At 39.9% G+C, this 12,032-nt stretch overlaps 1 protein-coding gene across 2 annotated transcripts; it reads right to left on the minus strand.

Annotated features, from left to right (window-relative positions):
• Positions 1-6,119: 6,119 nt before the first annotated feature.
• LOC131695919 (dynamin-like) lies at positions 6,120-9,366 on the minus strand. 2 transcript variants are annotated; one of them, XM_058984551.1, is made up of 4 exons: positions 9,212-9,366; positions 6,570-9,146; positions 6,388-6,511; positions 6,121-6,321 (listed from the first exon to the last, which is right to left on the minus strand). In XM_058984551.1, exon 2 carries the CDS (start codon positions 9,119-9,121, stop codon positions 6,602-6,604), a length of 2,520 nt encoding a protein of 839 aa, XP_058840534.1. In that variant the 5' UTR covers positions 9,122-9,146; positions 9,212-9,366; the 3' UTR covers positions 6,121-6,321; positions 6,388-6,511; positions 6,570-6,601. The 2 variants fall into 2 exon arrangements, with proteins under 2 accessions (XP_058840467.1, XP_058840534.1); XM_058984484.1 differs by having other exon boundaries at positions 6,120-6,321; positions 6,388-9,146.
• Between the last annotated feature and the right edge of the window lie 2,666 nt (positions 9,367-12,032).

Consider the following 12,032-nt stretch of genomic DNA (forward strand, 5'->3'; position numbering starts at 1 on the left):
GCTAGTCGTACTTTCTAGGAAGCGTGAACCAGCGAAACTACAGCTTCAGTTAATGGATAAAACTATTGCTCAGGTTTCAACATTCAAATATCTCGGGGTCTGGTTCGACTCTAAAGGTACCTGGAGATGTCACATTAGGTATCTGAAACAGAAGTGCCAACAAAGGATCAACTTTATTCGTACAATAACCGGAACATGGTGGGGTGCCCACCCAGGAGACCTAATCAGGCTGTACCAAACAACGATATTATCAGTGATGGAGTACGGATGTTTCTGCTTTCGCTCCGTTGCGAGCATACATTTCATCAAACTAGAGAGAATCCAGTATCACTCGACCCATACGATGAGATTAGAAGTGCTGGCGGGCGTCCTTCCACTAAAAATCGATTTTGGGACCTCTCGTATCGATTGCTCATTCGATGCGATATTCTGAACACATTGGTGATTGCAAATTTCGTAAGGCTTGTCGAGTTTAATTCTCAGACCCGATTCATGTCCTTGTACTTCGATTACATGGCACAGAACATCAATTCATCTTCGTACAACGTTCTCCAACTGTATTTTTCGACACATCCATGAAGGAAGAGATTTGTGGAATCCCGGATCACATTCGCCCACAATTAGTCCCAAATATTTTCTATAATAAATACCATCAAGTCGACTGCGGCAAAATGTTCTACACTGACGGATCAATTCTCGACGGGTCCACAGGCTTCGGTATCTTCAACGAAAATCCTGCTGCCTCATTCAAACTCAATTATCCTGCTTAAATTTACGTCGCAGAATTAGCTGCCATTCAGTATACTCTCGGGATCATTGACACCCTGCCCGCAGACCATTACTTCATCGTTTCGGCAAGCCAGGACCATCCCTACATTTTTCTTATCTACATCTTTTTGAAAACTATTGATGTCCAAGTTTGACACATTTTCCCCTCTCATTCACAGTACAACATCGTCAAACTCTCCCTGTATCTACAATATGACATTGCTTCACGAATCTACGATGCATACCTTTCTTGATAACCGTCCATCCAGAACATCACGTCACAAGAACATCATGACAGCATCGGATTGCCAATAATCATCCGAAATATCGGCCCTCCCCTCGCCCCTGCGATTACAGGATGGAAACCACTACAATAAAGTGTGCATATCCCCCACAATCATCAAGCAGCCAACGAGAATGTCAATTTTACAAATATTTAGAATATGTATCCCACTTCCTACCTTTTTCCTTTACTAACATAAGAGGGGAGCAAGCCGGGGGGCCCAAATAAACTTAGTTATATAAAAAAACTTCAGCTTAAAAACAACCGAAAATAGTAGTGTTTCTGTGTATTGGAAATCTCGATCACTATCTCTAAGGATTGTGTGTGATCAATAATCAAATAAGGGAAGAAAACTGTGGAACTGTGCTTATTCCCAGTGGGAAATGATGATAGATTGGTTTGTGCAAAAAGCAAAATACGATACCACATATAATGTATAGGTGCAACGAGTTCGATACCTAATCAAGCTTGGCAGTGTGATACTTGTTTCGCACAATCAACTTCCATTGACGAAGACAAGCGGATGGACCAACTACAACAACGAACTGCACAGATAATTTTGGATCTACAGCGGCTTGAGGAAGAATATGAAATGGAGAGGAAAATAATGAACAAAAAGTATCGTGTCTTGCAAGAACATTTAAATGCGTTGAAAGGAGATATGAACAGTTTGGAAGGCAGATCAAAACAGAGTCTAGGTAAAAAGATTCCCGTTGTTGATAGCTACACTTCTAACTAAAGTACGACAGTTATGCCCGCCAATAGAAGAAGATTTGAACTCATTAATTGTTTTTGGACTTGCTGTGAAAAAATCTCACTGACCATATGATCGCAGCGGAACAGCAGGATCATTTAAATAACCCGTGCCTGCTGCAAGAAATCGTGGATAAATTACCAGCTCACTTCAAGCTGCAATGGGCCGTCCACAAACGACGAATTCGATACATCACTTTATCCACATTTAACGATTTCATGTCAGAGATAGTAGAAGCTGCATGTGAAGTGCGTTCGATTGTGATAATTGGAAAGTCCAATTCGGAGCAAAGCAATGATGATAATTGTAGAAGGTACAAAACGGACGAGTGTCAGGCTCCATCCACCATGAGTCGCAAGGAGAAACGCAACATTTGTAACATATGCGAGGGACAAAACCATCGTGCCCACAACTGTGCGGAGTTCAATTCCGCAACAGTGGCGCTGGGAAATAGTAAACGGTCTCCAACTTTGCTCATCTTGTTTGAACCGGCACCTTCCGTGGCCGTGTAAGACAGCACAATATTGCAACGTTAATGGATGTCACCTCAAGCACCATCCAATGTTGCATTCAACACAAACAAACTACCCTTCAATGTCTGGAGGATGTTTTTCCAATGCTTCCGCCGCCCTCAAGTATGTTCCTGTCACATTATACGGATCATCTAAAAGCTTGAAAACTCTAGCATTCATCGACGAAGGATCGGACTGTACGTTAAAAGAAAGTAATTTAGCTAAAGAATTGGATATCGAAGGAGCAAACAAGAGCTGCGAGCTTCGTTGGATAAATGGTACAAGATCGAAGGAAATTGGTTCAAAGATTATAAACCTGCAAATATCTGGAGCAGACAAAAGGAAGAGGTTTTCGTTATCTGAAGTTCGAACAATTAGACAATTGGAAATCCCAGCACAAAGCGTCAATGTTGCCAAACTACGTTTGAAGCATACCCACTTGCAAGATATTGATGTCGAAAGTATTGATCATGCTAAACCTCGTATACTAATTGGACTGCGCCATTCGCATTTAGTAACACCTAGTGAAACACGAATGTGAAACTTTGATGCACCGATCGCCTCGAAATATAAGCTTGGTTGGAGCATCTTCGGCTAGATGGTTTGCAATAATTGACCAAATAAAGCCCAAACTTAGCTAGTTCTATCGCAAGTACATAAGGGAAACACTTCCGCCGAATAGCTCGTGTTACGTGGGGGACAATGTTGCGACAGAATTAGCCCATCTATTCTTGGTAGGGGCTATAATGGGTATAGATTGCTATTTGACTGATTCAAGAACAATAAACGGTAGAAGGATAGAAGACTAGGGACGGAACACATGTTGAAATCAACCGCAACAGAGTATTCCTAAAGTTTATTTAGAAAATTATTATAATTGCTATAATCCTATATACGATCCGGTTTTGCCGATGACAAATGAAGTTACCGAGTTAGGAATCAGAATTATATCGAGCACAAAAAGTTGTAAGTAAATACATGTAAAATCAACAGAAACGATATAAAATAAATAAATGTTTCCAGCTTTAGCTGACCTACACAATACCGTGTGAAAATAGCTGCTGAAAGAAGTTTAGCCGCTCACAATCTAATTCAACTGCTGCTCGTCGTAACATAAATGAACTAGCATTTCGTCGATTTGTTGCTATATGTTTCACACATGAGTGCGAACGAAACAAAAATAAACGTCAAATCGTTTTTTTCGCTTGCACTAATGCAAAGTGAATAGGCGCGTGATTCGGCGCGCGACTTGGCGGCGCATGGCTGATATGTCACGATGTGGATTTTAGAAAAGATTCTAAAATTCTAAAGTCGCTTGTCAAAATGTTTACATGAAAAAATTACTGAATGTTATTGAAATGATATATTAGGTCTGTTCCAGTACCAGGAGAAACTGGAAGTACTCCGGATAAAATCGTTCCTGTACTCTCTTCTACTCTTTTTTCTTCTGGTAGCAAACCGGAGTAAAAAGGAGCAAGAATGTTTTGCTCCTGTTTACTCCGGAGTGACTTCCGTGTACTGGAACAAACCTATTATAAAGCAAAAAAGTTTTGTTCAATTCGCTTGACCCAAATCTCCAAAAAATGGCAAAAATTGTTTTTTTTCGCGCTGAAACCCTTACCCCCTCCTTAAATAACGCATTTAGAAAGTTTTTTTGGGTCATTTCGATGAAGGTAAATTGATCCAGTGGTTTAATTTGTGATCTGCGATATATAACGCATAGAAAAATTACAACCGGTTGACGACCTTAATCTACACGAATAATGCCAGAATCGTATCCATTGAAAACAGCTGAGCCCGGAAATAGAAGAAGTCAGAATAACCCAACGAGAATAGAAGCCAGCGCATCTCTACCACCAACGCCAATGAGTATCAACATTAGACTGGTTCAATTTTTGACTTTTAGCTCCACCAGGCTCTACTGATTCCTTTTATGGTCCTTAGAAATTGTGCAAATTTTGGTACCGATCGGTTGTGTCTACGGACCCTCCAAAAATTTCACCACCTCAGACTTAATACTGCCTTAAATTCACTGTATACATACGATTTACAGTTCGCACAAAACTGCACTTGCAGTTTCCCTGGAGTATAATTTGCGGTGAAATATTCGCTATTTTGTACACTCGCGACGACTAACCTTACAAGAGTACACACGCACCGTACCGTCGTGATGGAGATATTGTTGTTAACTCCCGTTGTCAGCTACTTTGCCTATTCCGTCTCACACGGACCAGCGATCATTTTTTTTTGTGCGCTGGTGTGGTGTCTGTTCGATCGGTACGGTATTGCTATCGCAGTTTATGCTGCATTGCAGGATTTTGTGCACATTTGTAGGGTGGCGCACTTTTGTGTTTAGCGGTTGACTATGTTAGGTATTTATTTATTTTCTATTAGGCTTAGGTTAGTTTGAATTTAGATTTAGGCTTTTTTAGTATTTCTCGGTACGTTCAGGCATCAACATTCCTGCCACCTTGAAGTAGCTTGGATACTTCAAGTATACTTTTTTTGTCTGCAGGCAACGAAACAACGGAGAGGAGCCAGAAAACTAGATGGTACCGAAGGTAGCAGTGCGGGTTCAGATCGTCAACTGGATCGACAAGCTTCTTCAGGTGCGTCCTCTTTGCGAATTCGTCCATTGATTTGCAGCCCTGGTGGGTCACGCTCTAGTTGCTTCTCAAGGCTCAAAAAACGACATTCGTCGATAACTTTGGATTCGCCGAAGTTGACTAGGGGATCGCAGGTGAGTGGTAAACGAACGAGAAAACGACCGGACGAATCGCGAGTGGTGGTAGTAGCGTTAAGTTCTTCACACTGTTTTTCTTCATGGGTATCAACGGAACACGGCTCAACAGCTTCTAGCTCCCAGAATTTCTGCAACGCTTGCTCTGAGCTTCGATCGACAGTGGTCAGATGGCAGACGCGGGAAACAGTGGGATGATAGATATCTTCCCGGAAACAGTCCATCCAAACACCATTTCTATTAGCAACGGTAATCCCTCTCCCAGGGAACGCTTGCTGCCAGGATGGAGCTCGTGGTACGCTTCACCACCGACAACCATGTCAAAGTCGGATGGAATATGGAATCTTGGATCTGCCAACGACAACTTAGGAAGATTCAACAAATTTCGTCATCTACATTCGACATTGGCCAGATTTGAAATATGTAACAAGAATTATGGCAAATATTAATTTTCAATTATAATGTAAAGGATGCTGCGATTCAAACTTTAAACTCGTTTTTCTCGAAATCAATATTTTGTCACTTAGTCCGGTCTGGCTTAACACCGACCAATTCTGCTATCAGTGATAGTAAATTGAAAGCTCATTGAGATGTTGAATTTTTTTGGTTACAAAATATGTATTCACTTTGATGTTTCGCCAAAGAAATATAAGCATAGAAAATTCCCTTAAGGAGGAAGGATAGCAAAACGAGATCAAAAATTGATGTCATATTTAAAAAATCTAAAACTGATGACAAAATAAGATTTCAATTTGATGCTATTATCAAAATATGATTTCTACTTGTTGTAATTTTGATGTTCGACTTTGCTCGGGCCCTTAGCGTATATCACTTAATCATAGCATAAGGAAATCATAAACGGTTTAAAACGCTAGAGGCATATCAATCATGTCAGTATGTATAACACTCATGGCCAACAGATCAATATGAAAGGAGAGAGCGGAAGTCAGACGCATCCAACACCCAATATATCTCATCATTCATGGAAGCAAACATAAAAAAACAGTTCTTTTCTGGATCACCATTATTTTAATGAAGTCATCTCGTTTTCCGAAAAATACCGTTACGAATCTATACATTTTTTAACGACGCTGAATCTCAAACAAAAGATAAATATTTCCATTCTATTGTTATTCGGCGTCTCTAATATTCATATAAATAATCCTTAGTGTATTCTACTATATTGCGGGTCTACCACTGTCATTATCCAGCCATCTTTCTACAAATGACATTACTGCTCTGATCCATGGCATTTTCTTTCTTACTAAAAATAAATTCAAATACATAGTGATACATTGGTTTTAATAATCATAATTCCAATGGTACGTACATACTACTTATGATTTATATATTATACAATCATGTTTACTGTACATTTTACAATATGTAATTGTTGATTAACGATTTTTTACAAGCAGCTCGCTGCGTTTTGCATTCCACGAACATGATGGTACCTAGTTGGAAACATGAAGAGTATCAAGGTCAGATTGTAATTAATAATATAAACAATACTTTTTCGTTAGCTATCAAATGGCAGCCTTTGTCTAGCGTCGCGATGGAATAAGTGGAGCTGGAAGGACCTGACCACTAGGCCTTCCCTGTGGTAAAGGAGGAGCGATTCCACCTCCAGGCCTATTTGGAACAGCTGGTGCCGGTCTGGCACTTATTGGTGCGGGCGGAGGACCTCGGGTATTGGATAGAGGAACTCCACTTGAACCAAAAGAGCCCTGTTGTTGAGGTATATTTTTACGAGGACCACCCGGACTTGGAGGTGACAGACGAGGGTTATCCAAACCGCTTGATAACCAATCATTTTTAACAGGTGGTGGAACGGGAGTCGAGAATGTTGCCAATGATACATCACCAATAATTCTCAAAGCTTCTTTACATGCTTGGTACATTCTCAGCATTTCTTCACGTTTTTGAGCCTCTTCAGGGCTTTCTTCCATCAATGATGCTTGATCGCTGGATGCGTAAAGATGAGCAAGTAATTCACCATTTATGAAGTCTTTCGAATTGTTGATAATCAGCATCATAATAGCTTTGGGTACCATATCACGAGTGGTTTTCGTGACGATTTTCATATATGAATCAACTAAATTTCGTATTGTTTCAACCTGTCTCTCTAGTTGAGGATCCAAAGAACTGGTTTCAACAAAATCACTCGATTCATCTTCACCATTTGCAGGGGTTTCTTTTTCTGGATATACGCCTGCACGAAGAAAAGAAGCTTTCCATGAATCAACATCATCAGTACTTTCACATGACAATTCCAATTGTTTATAATCTTTATAAACGTTACGCCCATCGGGGTTGAAAAGAGCGAATGTATGACGCCTTGACATGAAACCTTGTTCAATGTCTCTCAATTTCAGTCCATCAAGAGGTAGCATGTATTTCTTTTCCTTTTCTTCTTCATCTTTATACCAAGAAATATTTTCAGAGGTCAGAACAAACCAATATGGTCGAGAACCACCTTTCATTATTCCAAGATTTTGGATGCACATGTGTCCTTTTCGTATTACTTGATTACCAAGACTCCGAGAGCCTGGTTTTGCAGTACTTTCCGTTTTGTTTTGAGCGTTTGCAAAACCAATAAAATCCTCATGGTTTGTGTTCATGTAAGCAAGCTCATAATCTATCAGCAATAGTAGTTGTTCTTTTGCCCGCTGCTCGCATTGTCTTATATGAGTTGTGATAATACGCTCAGTTTCATCTCGAAGACGAGGGTAACGGGCCATCTTGTCAGTACAAATTCTTACGACGTTTGACAATTCTTGTACTGCTAAATCAATACACTTTAAAATTGGTTCTTTCAATTGCGAGATCTGTTTTTTTACTATTGCTTCAAAAGCCATATCGGGAGTAAATAGACCTACTCGAATTCCATGAATGTTTCGAATTGCAAATGATATCTCTCTGCGCAATTCTTTTTCATCGCAAGACATTTTAACAATTTCAAAACGCAATCTTTCATGAAATATCCGATTTATTTTGGCACCACCCGACAATTCATTAGTATTAACTAGTGCCGATCCTGATCCTTCAATTGTTCTTTCGAAGTCAGATTGTAGTTGCTGGATCATTTGCAACATGGCCTTGGTTTTTATGCTAGGATCATCTGGTCGAAAGTGTTTAAATTGTGCTACATCTTTTTCCAACGTCAAAAGCTGTTTTTGCAAACGATCCCGCAAACCAGGTAGAGTATCTTTTATGTGATTGGTAAGCTGTTGGTTCAATACTTTTTGTAGGTACGGTGTACCTAATCGATCAGCAATGTGTCTGTAACTAGGATGACTGAGAAAAAATTTTCGCTCAGCTCCCAAAGCAGCAGTTATATCTTTACGACCCTCAATATCCTTTTGCGAACGATTAACAACACCAATGTACCCCCGACGCAATGGCAACAATTTATTTTCTAAAATGTCGCGCGCATCTGTGCCATCGTCCATTAAGTCTAATTTAGTTATTACTCCTATTGTTCGTACACCTTGCGGATCGACTTCTTTTGCTAGTTTGAGTGCATCGGAATTAGCTAAATCGGTATTAGCTGGAGTTACGGCTAGAATCAGACATGTTTCTTTACGAATGAACTGAAATATCATTCCCTTTATTTGATTTTCTATATCAGCCGGTTGATCTCCGATGGGCACTTTCGTTAAACCAGGTAAATCAATTAGAGTAAGATTCAACACATGTGGTGAATAAACTCGTAAGTTAATTGGAATGTTTGAAATACCCTTATTACTTCCTGTCAGACGATCAGTTTCTGCCTCTATTTCTTGCCTTATTTCGTCGAAATTTGTGAATTTTTTACCTTTTTGGTGAAGAAACTCTCCATACTCGATTGTTCCATTTATAAGCTGCAAAATCAGGGGTCGTCTAGTTACAATGCCGGATCCTCGAGGCAGGAAATCTTTTCCGACAAAATTCTCTAACACAGATGATTTGCCTGCCGATTGTCCACCAACCACGGCTATTTGTGGTAAATCCAGTTGCATGTGCACACCCATTTGGGTGAACGCATCCTGCAGTTTATTAACTATTGGTATTAGCGACTCCATACTATATATTCGCAATTATCTAGTTCTGAAAATTACAAAACAATGCGATGATTTTTAACGTACATGGGTAAATTTCAATAAATATCTTACTGTAAGCCCCTTAGCTTTTATCTCTGACCTGATATACAGTTTTCGTAACCAATAAAACAACAAACTACTTCAAAATCTTTCACAATCTGTTCCTTCGCAGAAAAATATCTACTGCCACTACTTTTGACAATCATTCGAAATTTAATTCAGAGTTTTGTCGAATTTTGGTTAGCATTCCGGCTCAAACGCAAAAACCGTTTCTGAAATAAATTGAACATAAATCAGAGGTTGATTTTGAGTCGGATTTTTGGTAGAAATAAGACAGAAATCAGAGTCAAATTCCAATTAGCTTGACGGGTGTGACAGCATATATGCTCAAGACGATACAGGTGTGCACATTTTTTTTTCTGTGTGTGAGTGCGGTTGTCATTTTTCTTTGATGAAGCCGAAAAAACAAGAGGATATGAAGAAGAAAAGCACAAACAGTTGACGTAGCCCAGTAAAGTTCAGCCGGAACTGAATTGGAATTCTGGCTGGTTCCAGTTTGTATTCCGGTTCCAGTGACACAACCGATTCTAACTAGAATCGGTTGTGTCACTGGAGCCGGAGTACGAACTGGAACCAGCCGGAATTCCGGTTCATTTCCGGCTGAGCTTAACTGGGAGCGGGCCCTTCTGTTGCCATAAGTTTTGTTTCGGTTCGGTCATAGTTAATTTATTCGGTTTTTTTGAGGTAAAAAGTGTCCATAAGTGTTCTAATCGATATATCCGAAGTGAAGCTCGGCCTTTTCTCACTTTTCATCGTGCGCCAATGTTTGATGTTTACTTCAAGGGCCCCGGCCTCCATGCCTAATTTTGCAAGTATAATACTAATACACTCAAAAGTGTCAAATGTTCCCACCTTTCTCTCCATTTTGATATATGCTGATTGATGTTTTTGTTGTCTTCTACCGCACCGGGGGTAGCCGCATACGTGCCCACCCTCTAAGACGTCCATAAAATTGTTGCAAAACCGTTCAACACGGATCCAACGATGGACGTTTGTTGAACGGTTATTTGGACGTTGTACCAATTGGTCCAACGAACGTCCTTCATTGGACGATTTTGAAACCAACCGTTCTTAGAGGGCAGTCAAACCATTCGGAATCCTGAATGGAGACATTATGGACTCCAAATCAAATGCAACAACCGATTCTGAGTCGGAATCGGTTGTTGCATTTGATTGGAATCCATAATGACTCCATTCAGAAATCCGAACCGGTTCCGGAATGATTTTAACTGGGAACTAGCTACTAGGAACACAGATTTAAGATTACCTACTGCTAGGTAATGCAAATTTTCTGTGTACCCTCTAAGAACGGTTGGACCAATTTGCACAACGTCAAATAACCGTTCAACAAACGTCCATCGTTGGACCCGTGTTGAACGATTTTGAAACAATTTTTTGGACGTCTTAGTTGCGAGAGTTTCAACTTTTCTCCTGGTGGAAACCATGGATATTTTTTAAATGTCTTCACATTTCATAAAAAAAATGTCATCATTTGTCTTCCACGACCATTTTGATCCGGTTCTTGATTTTGTGACGATTTCTCGGGCATCCGAAAAAAATGCCTTCAAAATGAAAAAAAAGTCTTACCAACCTTTCAAATGTCTTCGAAATGAAGACGTGTCTTCATATCTGGCATCGCTGGTGGACACTAATCGGTAGAATCTGAGACGAGACATGCAGATAGCAAAAAATAGAACCAACGTAACGTTGATAGAACGTTAAATGCAGCCAGTCCATTTAAACTATGTGAGGCAAAAAGTGAGGCTATCCCGAATGGAAATGCATAACAGTATTACAGCATTTTTTACTGTAACATTACAACGAAAAACAATGTTATTCTGGAAAAGTTACAATGGAAATATAATCACATTTGTTGTTTCTACATACAATTTCATTGTAAACTCGATTTTTACATGGGAAAAGGGGGGTCGTTAGGGATGTAACAATGAAAAAAATGATCTTTTCCCACACATTCTGAAATCAAAAACAGATTTACATTGTTCCGTTGTAGATTTTGGAGGAATGATGGGCTAAATCATAAGTACATCGATGTTACAAGAATAGTTGTTGTTAACAAATAAAACTGTTGTAAATTCAATGTTTCTACGATCAATTTCGATATTGCTTTCTGTTAGGGATGCGAGACGAACGATAGAATGGACAGAAAAAAAGAAAAAGGAAGCATATATCGGCAAGTCCCGTGCCAGGGTAGAATTAACGACGCTGAATCCCTCTGGATAAAGACTCGACCACAACGATATTTTTGTTTACCATTTATCTGTCAGTGTCATTCTAATCGAGCACGAGCAAATAATAAGAATAAGATAGAGATGGCGAGTCTATATCCAGAGGGATTCAGCGTTTTTAGGTAGAATGTATGAGCGCAAACGGTTTTTTAAACGGTAAACTAGCCTCTAAGAACGGTTGGTTTCGAAATCGTCCAATGAAGAACGTTCGTTGGACCAATTTGGAAGACGTCCAAATAACCGTTCAACGAACGTCCATCATTGGACCCGTGTTGAACGATTTTGGAACATGGAATATGAATTAGAACCAGCCAGCATTCCGGCTAAGTTTAACTGGGTCTGTTCAACTGGGTTGTCTCGCGCCATCCCTCTAAGAACGGTTCGTTTCAAAATCGTCCAATGAAGGACGTTCGTTGGACCAATTTGGACAACGTCCAAATAACCGTTCAACGAACGCCCATCGTTGGACCCGTGTTGAACGATTTTGAAACAATTTTTTGGACGTCTCAGTGGGATCCCTCTAAGAACGGTTGGTTTCAAAATCGTCCAATGAAGGACGTTCGTTGGACCAATTTGTACAACGTCCA

Source organism: Topomyia yanbarensis, chromosome 1 (genome assembly GCF_030247195.1).
Source record: "Topomyia yanbarensis strain Yona2022 chromosome 1, ASM3024719v1, whole genome shotgun sequence".
NCBI lineage: Eukaryota > Metazoa > Arthropoda > Insecta > Diptera > Culicidae > Topomyia > Topomyia yanbarensis.

What these genes read in the sequence shown, in the direction of transcription:
- LOC131695919 (XM_058984484.1), bottom strand. Translation starts at nt 9,121, where the DNA reads ATGGAGTCGCTAATACCAATAGTTAATAAACTGCAGGATGCGTTCACC.